The following is a 14759-nucleotide window of genomic DNA, read 5'->3' as shown; positions in this document are numbered from 1 at the left end:
AATATGTATGTGTGTTCAAGTAAACTGCACGATACACATAAACTTTATACAATATATACATGATTTCCAAAATAACGACTCAAAATAGCGCCTTAGAATTAGTATTTTGATTCTATTCGTTAAAAGTTAATATGTGCTATAAAAAGAGTCACAAATCCGGGATACCCTAAAACGAAGTTCAACCAAATTAAACGTCACTAAAAGGAGTTATCGTAACGAGTCTTTAATGAACTCGATGTTCTTCATAGTTCCGTGAAGCTATAGAAGATTTACAGTCGGGAAGATCGACAAAAATTGACTCGCTCGTATTCATTACACTTTTACGGTGGCGTAAATTTCCTGCTTACTTGAGAGCGATTGCTTGAACCTGTTCTTCGGGGCTAGGGAGCTTGTGATCAACGGCATCGTCAGTCGTTGTATCTCCAAGGATTCTGGACATGCAATCCGGTGGTACAGTAACGTCTCCGAGCGCTTCCGTAGATGTCCATCTTCGTAGATCCTCGATAGCAGCTGGCTGTAATGACGAATTATATGTGAGACAGAATCACCGGATTTCCTTTTCGATCTTACAGTTAAGGAAGAGAATATAAGCGAACGAACGAATGCGCGAAGACAAGGAAACTACTACTGCTATTATGTCGCTTCTGTTTCTAAGAAATTTGATGCCGTGGAGAAAAGCAACTAACATGTTTTATGCTCTACAGCACTGCGTGGGCGCAAGCATTGTCGGATGTCACCTCGTGACCAAGCGGCTTTCACGCACGGAATACGGAACGGATTGCGTTTCAGTTTGGCCCTTCTCTACTCTAGTGAGATGTATTCCTTACCAACTAAAAGTGGATTGAGTATTTTTCACGTTCTCGATTCTCCCAAACAGGTTTGTGGCTCACCAACGAAATTCAATTGCTTCAACCCTTTATGTACTGACGTGTCGATGTGTTGGTTTTCCAAAAAATTATGGATTATTGTTTAAGTGCACAGAGTGCATATATAACAAGGTTTACAAAATTAAAGTTAAAGTATTTTTCAATTTAAGTGTCTCAATACTTCTTTACAGATAATATAAAAATCTGCTAATTCATGTATAAAATTTATAGCTCTATTCTAAAAAATAAAGGTGATCTTGAAATATTCAAAATACCATCATTCTCAGAGTAGATACTTATACAGGGTATCTGTACACAACAAACAAACAAAGTTAACCTTTTTATCTTGTTAACCTTATGCAACATAATATTTATACTATACAATGATTCCTGCAAAATTATGCAACTTTTGGGTGAAACATTTTTACGGCAACATATAATTCGCGCATTCTAGGTCTTTCAGATAGCGTACAATTTCGAAGGATAAACTACGATAACGTTATACGCTTTTAATGCAAATATGAAATTTTCCGTTTCGTAAGTAGGCAAATTAATTATACAAAGCTAATAAACAGATCGTCTATTTTGGTATGACTAGTATATACTTATCACAGAGCCTTGATATTGTATGGCATGTTTAACTAAGGTAATAAATGGAAAAGATTTCTTGTCCACAAAATACTACTGACTTCAAAAAGCGTTAGAAAATATGAAATAATTTATATTTATTTGTATTTTATTTACACATATGTGTAACAACGGCTAGATTAACCATTTACTTACTAAACAGCATACTAAATATCACTATTACAGAGCCAATGTAAAATAGTTTTCGTTGTCACTAATAAGGCAATTTATTCCTATTTTATTATTTAAAATTTATTATTTATATCAAGTTTTAATTCTTATTAATGATTAAAGTTTCGCATGCGAATAAGGAATAAACCAGCTGTACACTGCTACCGATATTATACTTTGAACAGTGATAGATAAGGGTATTTCCATAACTTGATATTGTATCATATATCAGTTCGCAATGACACCATACTTATGTGGGAAAACGAATCCGCAGAACAATGTTTCCTGCGAAGAGAAAACGAGTAGAACCCTATATTATAAAAAGCAATTTTAAAGCACTCACCCAGGCCTCTGCTTTGGGATCATGTCGATATCAGTCCAACAATTGCAGAGCGAGCACTGAACACGCGTAAATGAAATTGGTGAACAACAAATTCTTTACAATAACAATAGTTAATAATGAACAAACTAGAAAGATTTTACAACAGAACTGATCGGTGGACTACCCCTAAGAGATACAGAAGGTTTCATTCCGGTAGCTCAACTCAATCCTGATTAATCGATGAACATACATAAAAAAAAAGTGGATTTTTGCAAAAGAATAGTTTATAAAAAACAAGGGCAAAAAGATTTTGTAACTGAACCAGCGGTAAAACATGCCCTACGAGATACAAAGGAATCATCTCAGTTAGTCAAAGCATTCCGGAGACTTTGATGAACATATACAAAGTTGGCGCAAAAATATTAATTTTCTCTAAACAAAAATAGTTTACTATGACCAAGAAAGTTTTTAACGGATAAAAACACAACCTGTAAAAGGAATAATTCCGATTAGTCTTAGAAAAGCCATTTTGGAGTAATCGGCGAATATATACATGAATACAAAAAGAAATATGCATATCAAATATAGATACCTTCCCTCTTTTCCGAAATCGCTACAGAAATGGACGTTTTCGTAACTATTTTTATTAACTTTTTATAACTTCTTATAACTTTTTATTAACTATCTCGTACTTTTTACCCTGAGAGTTGGATTTATTGTAACGTAACAGGTCTTATTTTACAGATAATCTTATAATCTATAACTTTTTACTGCAACTTTTTCACGTATGACAAAGAGTTTTTCAGATATGAAGCGAAATGTAAAAAAATATCGTGTTTTTTGCTTGAACAATATTTTGTTTATAAGGCACGTGTTTTGTTTATAAGAGGAAAATTATTTGAAAGTCGCTTATTTTATTCTAAATATCGTTTCGAATCATATAATGCAAATAATTTCTATTATTCTATTATCAATTTCTTTCTGGATTCACCTTTTTTCAACTGAATTCGACTGGATTAATCAAGGACTCGTTAAGGCCGTCACTTACTTGTGGAGCGTAATGTTGATAACCGATTCGCCGAACGTGAAAGAGAAAGACAATATTTTACGGAGTATTTGCACTACGTAATTTGTATCGAAGCGAAGAAGAGAATTATCCGAGCCCATATATCGAAAAATTTCTTCTTTTCTTTCGGTCGACTTTCGTGCGATGGAAAAATCGTTTCGTTCAAGTATGTTTATGAGTTCGAGCACGTAATGTAGTACGGGAAAGTATATTTTATAGCTCATGTAAATTGACATTCAACTATCGCTTCTGAATATCATTCCTTGGCATCTACAAAAATCTTTAGCAACAAGTAATTCATAAAGTGCGTTTTCAAAGAATTTGCATTCAACTTTCTAACATCATCCTATTATAACACCATATTTTTCAACTCATCTTTCTTCATTTAGGCAAAGACATAAAGATCATATAGTGATGAGTCTATACTGTAAGATGCATGTCTCTATAGTTATCGTTGAAATTTATACAACGAATTTTTTCTTAGCATACAATTAGCTGATCCAAAGCAAATTAATATTTTCTATACACCATTAATAACAATATTCCATATATGTAGTCACCTAATACCACTTACATATCTCTTTAGGAACAGAAGAAACAGATGGCTTATTTATTTCCTTATTTACATATCACAATTCAATAAAAGATCAAGCCAGTACGGCCACGTACTCAGTGTTTCTTATATGGATCACATATTCTATATGTCTGATATCAGTCTGATTATACAAGGGAATGTAATCCGTGTTGATTTCAGCCTTTAAATAAAAGGCGGTTAAAATTAGTATAAAGCGAAGAGGAAAAGAAAAAAGAAGAAAGAGAAGAAAAGTATCTGAGCTGATTCGTGTTCGAATCGAGCTTTGAAAAGTTTAGCTTCGAGAAATCATGGATCCCAAGATTTTTGCAAAGAAACCTCGATATTTATATTAAATAAGGCACATTTCACTGATTTCAATGACCCTGAGATATGTATTATCAAATTTAAGTCTTAAGTAATTTCATGAATATACGTATGTAATAAAGTTTAATATTCTGTTACACAAACGTAAACAAGAAAAGTATTAATATTATAAAGTATTATTGTCTAAAGCGTTAATGGGTGAAGATTGAAAATTTATATCGATTTGCTACAAATTGGTTCTTTAAAATCTATCACCTATCTCTATATAATGGGACAGTATACCAAATATATACATGTAACCAAAGCCTATCCAAAATCCATCCAAAATATTAGAAATACAAAATGTAACATCAAAATATTAGACATACAAAATTTAACATCAAAATACATGTGTGTACATTACATGCCTTTGAAACTAAGATTGAATAGCAGTTACATATACAGTGTTTTGAAAAGCTGGGATGAAATCTCAGGATCAAACTTATATACTCTAGTACTTATCATAAGAAACAAACAGGTTTTAATAAACATAAGTCCAAAAATGTCATAAGTTTCAGAGTTATAATATGGTAGCTTTTTTGCTTGTTCGCTAAGGATTTTTTTGCTTCTTTGATGAATGCCATTATATTGGGCTGGCAACTAAGTGATTGCGGTAATGACAACATCACTTAATTGCCAATATAGTACGTGATACTAATGTTTGAGCCAAATTGTTTAACACCCTGTATGGCGAAATTATTCAACACATTGATCTTGTCAACATAATTCAAAATCATTGAAATCCACAAGTTGTGCCACATTTTATATACATAATTAATAAAACTTCGATCTGGACAGAGAATTTCGGTTTTGCCAACCGAAGTTTGATTCAATTATAAATTGTACCTGTTTGTAATTGACTACAAAATATAAGAGGAAACGGAAAAAATAAGACAAAGAGGATCTCGACCGAAATTCGGGCTTGGAAATCTTTGAAGCCGCAAGGGTTGATTAATTTCCGATAATGGTCGATTGTTAATAGTTCATTGTTAATAATCCTGCATATCGAAGTAGAGAGCTGTAATGCGAGTAGCGGATTTATGGCCCCAGTTGCACAGAATGATTTAACCGTTTAATACAAGGTAATGAAACAAATTACAATATCATTTCGTAAAATCCACTTGGAACTTATAGTAACAGAAACGAAAATACGAAAACGTGACCTGATATACGTGTATGACAAATTTAACTTGTACTTTCATGGTTCGGTGATCTTATTCTAAGAAGAGAAGGTTTCGTTCTATCACCAATATATACAGGGTGGTTGATAACTGGTGGTACAAGCGGAAGGGGGGTGATTCTACACGAAAAAAGAAGTCGAAAATATACAATAAAAATTTTTCATTTGAGGCTTTGTTTTCGAGAAAATCGACTTTGAAGTTTCGCTCGGTACGCGTGCACTTCATCACGTCTCGTTATAACGGATCTCACTGTAGATTTTTAAAAAAATTACAAAAAAAAATTTTAAAAAAGAATTTTTATTCTATATTTTCGACTTCTTTTTTCGCGTAGAATCACCCCCTTTCCGCTTGTACCACCAGTTACCAACCACCCTGTATATATCGGAGATGACGGGACATCGAGGCGTTTCTTTTGGAATTTGTGGGAAGATCCCCAATACTTTAGTCTAGACTATTTATTGTAGCTGTACTTAAATGATAAAACTTAGAAATAGTTGTTATGATTCAATCCTATTATGTTTGCCCGAGATTTGTGATGATGGGCTTGGGCTCGAGGTGACACAACTGATCACCGAACGTAGCGACGGTTACGGGATGAACGTTTTTACTTAACAGAGAAGTACCAATATTGTGGGACACACGTTGTATTAACAATCAAACCCCAGGCAGGAGCAATGTCAGCTCTACGCGGGTCTGTCTAGCAACGACAGCTGGAATTTTGTTGATATCCCCGGCCAATATGCAACGAACAAACGCGATCGTAAGGAGAGGAAAATTTCCATCAGTCTTTTATTCTTGCGATCATCTTGGGGAGTTTGGTCATCGTCTTTACGGGCAGTATTATACCGGGCGTCGCAGCAAACGTTACTTTGTGCTTCAAAATATATTCTACGTTTAACAAAGAGCTACCCCGTTGACCGTGGATTCGTTATTGAACCTAAGAACATTATCACTAATATCTCGAGTGTTTAATCATCACGGTTATTCGTCAAACTTTGTAAAAATCAATACTTATACCAGTACATATAATCTCTATTGTACAACAATGATGGCTAGTCCGAATGAAGATTCGTTACACGACCATAAACCTAATGATAATCCGACGTCAGAAGTGGGATCAGTGCCGGTTATAACAATGCAAGAGCATATGGCTATCATGCGCGAGTTAATTCAGACGCTAGAGCAAAAACCGAGTGCGGAACCTAAAAATTTATCGCTACCGCGTTTTAACCCTGAAATCGCGGGCTCCGACTCAGCTGCATGGTGTGCAGTTGTTAGTATGATTATGAAGGAAAATCCTTTACAAGGCAGTGCGTTACTTTCTGCTTTAATTTGTGCTCTAGAAGGTTCTGCAGCGCAATGGCTTACGCAAGTGCTTGTTGGTGGAGATATCACGTGGTCAAAATTTAAAGAACTTTTTATCGCGCGTTTTGGTGGCAAAGAGACAGCAACCTCAGCGCTAATGAAGATGTCCAATAAAAAACCACTGAGAGACGAAACCGCGGGAGCTTTCGGCATTCGTCTCCGTTCCTTCCTGAAGGCGAGGAGGGAAAATTTAACTATGGCTGAGGTAATCAACGCCTCCGTCCTTTTTCAATTGGCTTCACAAGATCAGCGTATTGAACGAATAGCACTTACGAGAGATATCAAGACCGAGGATCAATTTCTAAATGAAATGAGAGCTTTCTCTTACGCGAAGAAGAGGCCGGCGTCTTCGTCAGACAATTCATCAGCGGGTTCTGAAGCTAAACGACATAAGCCTTCTGACTACCGAATTAAGTGCCTCTATTGTGGTAACCACGGACATAAAATAGCGAAGTGCCGTAAGAGAATAAAATTCGAGAAACAGAAGAATATACGAAACCCAGAAGGAAATCGACCTGCCGCATTGTCAAAGGTGTCTTGTTTCAAGTGTCATGAGGAGGGTCATGTTGCGCCTAATTGTCCGTTATTGCGGGAAAGAAACTATAATTCCAATAACGAACATAGAGTCGACTCCTGCGTAGTGGAAGCTCCAACTGGTAGATTAAGTCATCTGGATAAGTCGTCTCCATCTTACTTCGATTCTGGAGCAGAGTGTTCGTTGATTAAAGAATCCGTAGCCTTGAAATTTTCCGGCAAAAGAACGATTGATATAATAATAATGCGGGGAATAGGAAATATTTGTATTAAATGTACATCACAAATTTTGTCCGTTCTACGTATTGATGGTTATACATTGGAGATAATTTTTCATGTCCTTGCTGATACTTCTTTAAAATATGATATAATGATTGGTCGTGAAATTTTAAGCCAAGATTTTGACGTAGATATCACACAGAACAGCATCGCTATTTGTAAAACAAAAATAATTAATGCATGTAATAAACTGTAACATGTAATAAAAGCTGCCGAAAACGAAGTCAATATTAATGAGGTCGATACTGATGTAATTGGTAATGATAAAAGCTGAATGATTTCTGTTCTCGAAAAATTCAAAGATTCATTCATTACGGGTTTCCCACGTGCTCGCGTAAATACAGGTCAGTTAGCAATACGGTTAATTGATCCTAACGTCACTGTACAAAGAAATCCTTATAGACTTAGCGAAGAAGAGCGAAGAATCGTACATGAGAGAATAAACAAATTAATTGAAGCAAGCAATATAAGACCTAGTAATTCGTGAGCTCTATGTTACTCGTGAAGAAGAAAGACGGCTCAGATAGACTATGCGTAGATTTTCGAGAATTAAATAAAAATACGGTCGCGGATCGGTATTCCCTATCCCTTATTGCGGATCAAATCGCGAGATTGCAAAAGGCGAGATATTTTGTTAGCCTGGACATGGCCAGTGGGTTTCAACAAATCCCTATTCATCCTAATTCCACAGAGTATACAGCGTTTGTTGCCGTCGACGGACAATACCAATACGTAACGATGCCGTTTGGGTTGAAAAATGCACTATCCATATTTCAGAGAGCCATTCTCAAGGCTTTAGGCGGCCTCGCTTATTCGTGCGTTGTTGTTTATTTGGACGATATTCAAATTATTGCCGACTCGATACAGGTCTCGATACAGGGTAAAATACAGGTCTTGAGTTCGTTACTTGCGTCAACGACCGTCACACAGCTTAAACGGTTCATAGGTTTAGCTTCTTACTTCCGAAAATTCGTTCCTAAATTTTCGCAAGTAATGAAATTTCTGTATGCACTTACTTCCGGTAACAAAAACATAACTTGAACACATAAACATGAAAAGATAAGGCAAAAGCTAATTTCCGTCCTGACTGATGCGCCGGTATTAATGATATTTGATCCTAATTATCCTATAGAGTTGCATACTGATGCTAGTTCGAATGGATATGGGGCTATTTTAATGCAGAAAGTTGAAGGTAAAAACAGAGTAGTAGAATACTATATTAAAAGAACTATTCCAGATACCATTCGTATGAATTAGAGACGTTAGCAGTTCTAAACGCTGTTAAATATTTTCGTCACTATTTGCATGGATGAGAATTCCTTGTTGTTACTGGTTGAAATTCCTTGAAGGCATCCAGTAATAAGGTTCAAAGGTGATGGGCTTACCTACAAACCTTTAATTTTAACACTATGTATCGAGAAAGTAAACGAATGGCTCACGTAGATTTCTTTTCGCGGAATCTCATAGATATTGATTATACGGAAATTAACAAAATTAAAGAAAAAGAAATTAATCTGGCAGAAATCTCAGAAGATTGGCTATTAGCGGAACAACGTCGTGATCCTCAAATTTCGGAAATCGTTATTAAATTGCAAAATGATGAGCTCGCGGAAGATATCGCAAATACATACGAATTACGATCTGGTGCCCTTTACCGTAGAGTACAAAGAAAAGGCAGAACTCTCTGTTTGCCTATTGTCCCTAGGAGTTTTAGATGGTCTGTTATTAATCATGTGCACCAGTCAATTACGCACTTAGGTTGGGATAAAACGCTTGAGAAGCTGTACGAGTATTACTGGTTCGAAGGAATAGCGAAATATGTTCGTAAATTCGTAGAGAACTGTCATACTTGTCAAGTTTCTAAGGCAAGTTCAGGTAAAATACAAGCCGGACTACATCCTATACCTAAGACCAGCATATCTTGGCATACCGTTCACATAGACATAATAGGCAAGTTAAGTGGTAAGAGTGACCTGAAAGAATATGTTGTTGTCTTGGTCAATGCTTTCACTATATTTGTATACCTGCATCATACGCGTAAAATAGATTCCCTTAATACAATTAAAGCGCTTAAGTCTGCTATATTTTTATTCGGGGGTCCTTGCCGGATAATAGCGGATCCAGAAAGATGTTTTACAGGTAAAGAATTCTAAGATTTCTGATAAGGTCAACAAGTTAAGCTTCACTTAATAGCAACCGGTGCTAATAAAGCTAATGGGCAGGTAGAAGGTATTATGGGTACGTTGAAAAATATGTTTACAACAGTAGAAACGACCGGGCGGTCATGGCAAGGCGCGATTGGCGAAATACAATTGGCTTTGAATTGCACCCCCAATCGTGTGACTAAATTGAGTTCGTTAGAATTACTAATCGGTAAAACAGCAAGACCCTACGGTTTATTATTACCCGACAATATTGAAGAAAGAGAAATAGATATCTCCGATGTAAAACAGCAGGCTGTACAGAACATAGAGATTAACGCTAAGTATGATAAAGAAAGATTCGACAAAACTAAAGCTAAAGTAGTTAGATTTAATCTTGGTGATTTTGTATTGCGCAAAAATGAGGAGAGAAATTAAACCAAATTAGATCCAAAATTCAGGGGTCCATTTGTAATAGCAGAGATTTTGGAAGGAGACATGTAGGTACATTTTAAAAACATTAGATGCTAAACGATCATACAAATATAGTCATGATAGATTGAGAAAAATACCAGATAGTTGCATTCCTGCTGATTTGGATGTCTGTAGCGATGACGATGACAGTGACAATGAGAATATGAGTACACCGATCCCAGAGTATCATTAGCACTATGACTACAACGGCTAGCATTCAGTATTTCCACACACAAGCCTAGTGCGACAGTGCACTAGCATTCAGTATTTTTACACGCAAGCCAAGTGCGATAATACACTAGCACACAACCCTAGTGCGATAATGCACTAGCACACAAGCCTAGTGCGACAGTGCACTAGAATTCAGTATTTCTACACACAAGCCTAGTGCGATAATGCATTAGCACACAAGCCTAGTGCGACAGTGCACTAGCATTCAGTGTCTCCATACACGCCTACTGGAACAATACACTAACATTCAGTATCTTCACACACGCCCAGTGTGGTAAAATGATGATTGGGGAATTTGGTTAAATTGTAAATAACGTCAGCTGTTTTGAGTCTAATGTTTAGAAAACCCAATATTTTAGATACACCCGAGGACGGGTGATTGTCAGGATGGCCGTGTCGGAGATGACGAGACATCGAGGCCCTTCTTTTGGAATTTTTGAAAAGATCACCAATACTTTAGTCTAGACTATTTATTATAGCTGTACTTAAATGATAAAACTTAGAAATAGTTGTTATGATTCAATCCTATTATGTTTGCCCGAGATCTGTGACGGTGGGCTTGGGCTCGAGGTGACGCAACTAGTCGCCGAACGTAGCCACGGTCACGGGATGAACGTTTTTACCTAACAAAGAAGTGCCAATATTGTGGGACACACGTTGTATTAACAATCAAACCCCGGGCAGGAGCAATGTCAGCTCTACGCGGGTCTGCCTAGCAACGGCAGCCCTGCTTATGCTGGGCCATCCTATCATAATGTGATCATACCAACAAGATCATATACCAAGTCCTATAGATACGAAACTCTTAGTCTAGTTAAGTCCAATCCTTTCTGACCACTACATTCTAATCATGTTCGTGATTCGCACAGGTGTTTCGTTGCGTTATGAAACTATCGCTGTTATCCTTTGCAGACATTATTATGATATTATTTAAGAAAAAATTCGTTAGAAATGGTCTTGGATTGTTTGTAAAGGTTTACCGTGTACAATATTGTTTAATTTATTATATAACTTCAATAACATTATTTATACGATTATTATATTTTTTTAATTATCCATCTCTACTTAATTGTAGAACATTTTTTTACGAATAAGGGTTTTATGTTTGTCTTTAAAAACTTTTACTTTAATTGAAGGGACAAAATATATACATACATATATGTAATGGATTATAACATAATTAATTAAGTCTAGCGTCATTAAATAACTGACCATTATGTTCCAAGATCATCATACAGATATACTGTATATATATGCTATATGCATGTACATGTATTACATATTTTTATCTTTATATTATTATTGCTCTATATAATATAATCTACATCACAGAATGCATTTATTATGGTATAATGTGATGTAATTATGTATTGCAATGTACTTACTAATAACTCTACGGTGAGTGTGACATTAAATAAATAAACAAATAGATATTTATTCAATTGTATTTGTGAAATGAAATAATGTTATTGTTGCAGTAGTAATCCGGCGAAAAAGAAAATTAGTATACGTATAAGAAATATGCAAATAGTGGAAACAATATCTCGGCCGAAAGTTTCGTGATAATTTATAAAGCACTACGGAATTTAGATATAAATATTGTTACAACTCCTAATAGTAAAATGTATACTGGTTGTGGTTAATAATTTTGAGGTTTCATATTCCTAAAACACAGGAAAATAGCTTGAAATAAAAGTTACCAACACAAGTAGTAATTATTGAATAATTATAAAGCGTTTCATATATATTTCATCGCATCGCATATTAAATTCGTCAAACATAATTTTTAATATATATCGTTTTTTAAGAAAAACAATCTTTCCACTCGAAATCAAATAAATACATCTAAAATATAAATATGAAAATTATAAACCGTAAGTGAATAGATAGGCAGCTTTCCGCAACCGAACTTGTATCACGAAATTACAAAGTTTCAACGATCATTATGATTCAATAACACTACTGTTACATATGAGAATTTGTTTCAGACGAAAGTTCTCATATTTCTGTGAGGACAAATATTTTAACCATTTAATTTCGTATAATATATTTGTAATTATATAGAAACCTTCAATTAACTCGTCATATATGTACTATGTTATGATACATATGAAATGTTTATTTGAATGCTTTGAATTCTTTACCTAAAATTTCAAGAATTAAGAATTTCTATTGCTTGGACTAGATTTACATACAATTAAATGTTGATCCATGCTTTTTAATTTCGCGTGTCATATATTTGATATGGTGTTAGAAATTATTGAATATTCTCCTTAATGTGAGAGTCAAAAAACACATTTATGTGTAAATTATGCATTATAAAAAAGATTATAATTATATTAGCGTCATTTCATTGCAAGAAGTCAAAAAGTATCTTATAAAGAATTTCTTACTCTGTGAAGATATACAGAAATAAAGCTACTTGCTTTAAATTATTAGTACAGTTTTTAAAAAGGATTTTTTTCTTTTTAATAAACACTAAAAATGCACACTTTAAAAATAAAGAAGGGGTAAAGCTGCGACGATTTTACAAGATGTGGTATAATAAAATCTAATCCTACAGTATTTTCAGTCTTTATCATCGTTGCTAATAATCACATATGTGCAGCTGATGCAATATTAAAAGCTATTTGTTTCAAACAATATATTTTTTAAATAGTATTTTTAAAATGGTGTTTAACATTGCATCAGCTGCACGTATGTGGCTATTAGCAATGATGATAAATGCTGAAAATACTATAGGATTAGATTCGTTTCAAATAGTATATTTTTTAAGTAGTATTTTTAAAATAGTTAATAATAAGCATGCTCGAACATACGCAAGGTATACACAAATCCACATACTCGAGAATACACATGTATACTTACGATCCTGGATTCGATGTCGAGACTTTGGTCTCGCCTTCTCTTCCCAAGGACGGGCGTGCAGAGGAACATATCCATAGAGCTTCCATCCCTTCTTAGACTATCCAAACTTCTGACAGCGACTATACCAGCAGCCTCGTATAATTCCCGCAATGGTTTTGGCCTGGTGTTTGATGTGAACAGCGCCGTCGATGGTTTGTTAACGATGTGAAAATGCTCCGTTCTTGTCGCAAACGTGCAAATATCCGATTCCGCTATAACATTATGTAAATTCGTTTAAAATATTTGATTCGATGATGCAAGATTTTATTATATAATATCAGATAACTAAGGATACACTATAATAGTACATTTAATAAAAATTTTCTTATTGGATGTACGTAATTATTCTGCGAAATAACGTTCTTTTTTTTAATGGTTTATTGTGCATTATTCGCTTTATTTTTATACATTGTTTATTATCTAAGATTATGAAGTTATACAACATTGTTTATTATCGTGTTTGTTAAAATTTGATTACTTCGCGTCTAGTAAACAATCAAGACAAAGAAATTAAAAAATTGTTATCTCGTCTGAATATATTTTGTAATGAATTCAAAAAAATGGAAATAAGGTTTGTGCAAGTAAAAGATTTATTCTTTTAATAATAAGAATTAATTAAAATTAACATATAGAAAAAATCAGATATCGGACAGATAGTAAACATAGGTATCAATGAAATTTAATAAAAGTTTTATTTATTTAAGTTTCATTTATTATGCATATATTTTCATAGTATATAGATTATTTACAACTGAGATTAATATTTTCCACTATCTGTTCACTTATCTTTATCCCGATTATATGTACGATAGAATAGAATAGAGTAGAATAGAGTAGAATAGAGTAGAATAGAGTAGAATAGAGTAGAATAGAGTAGAATAGAGTAGAATAGAACGGAATAGAAAAGAATAGGATAGATTGAAAAGTTTTAAGTTAACAATTTATCTGATCTCACGTGCAATTGTTTTCAATAATTAATGAATTTAATGGTTTAATCAAATAATTAAATTATACTTAAAAAAAAGACTCAAGAGCTATTTTGAATTACTGAACCAACAAAATGGTGTACCCTCATAACATAATAAAATACTATCTATTAATATTTTAATTATCTATTATAATCGAGTATTTTTTATCAAGATAATAATAACTTTGGTAATTAGGACAAGTCAGGTTAATGTTATTAAAATACGTCAATTTATACAATATAACAGTAAAATTTTGAAAAGGATCATTTGGGCAACTATTTCTCACATTTTCGTTGAGATGTATATATAGTGCGTCCGGTTTAACTTGAAGCGTTCAAATATCTTACAAATATGAATTATACGAAAAAATGTTTCAGACAAAGTTGTATCAAAGTGGGGAGAATATACGATATGTCTTGAGATTTTGGGATTAATGTATACTATACATTAAAGAGAATGTACTTTTATTTGTTTGCGATAATCTTGAAACATCCTATAAAGATCATATTAACATTTTTTAATGGAAACCTGTATTTTTTGCATATTCTTTTAACTAGCATTAATCATATGTTTGTCACATCATCAACTATCAAGATATAAACTTTCGAGTTCGATATGCTGCCGGCATCACGGCATCAGTGTTACCCGATATAGGTGCGCCACGGGATCACATAATGAGATACTGCTTAT

The 14759-nt window shown here is 34.1% G+C and overlaps 1 protein-coding gene across 2 annotated transcripts in view; it reads right to left on the bottom strand.

Moving 5' to 3' along the window:
* The window catches only part of LOC100740982 (mucin-5AC), a 97630-nt gene that overhangs the window by 37417 nt on the left and 45454 nt on the right, over positions 1–14759 (bottom strand). For both annotated transcript variants that reach the window (XM_012384341.3, XM_012384340.3), the window contains exons 2-3: positions 13063–13313; positions 348–514 (exon numbers count right to left, since the gene is read on the bottom strand). In XM_012384341.3, coding sequence (XP_012239764.1) covers positions 348–514; positions 13063–13137 — 242 coding nt within the window. In that variant the 5' untranslated portion in view covers positions 13138–13313. The remainder of the gene's footprint in view (positions 1–347; positions 515–13062; positions 13314–14759) is intronic.

This window comes from Bombus impatiens, unplaced genomic scaffold, assembly GCF_000188095.3.
Source record: "Bombus impatiens unplaced genomic scaffold, BIMP_2.2 scf_0252, whole genome shotgun sequence".
Lineage (NCBI taxonomy): Eukaryota > Metazoa > Arthropoda > Insecta > Hymenoptera > Apidae > Bombus > Bombus impatiens.
The sequence above is the reverse complement of the archived record's forward strand: the minus strand, read 5'-3'. Positions and strand labels throughout refer to the sequence as shown.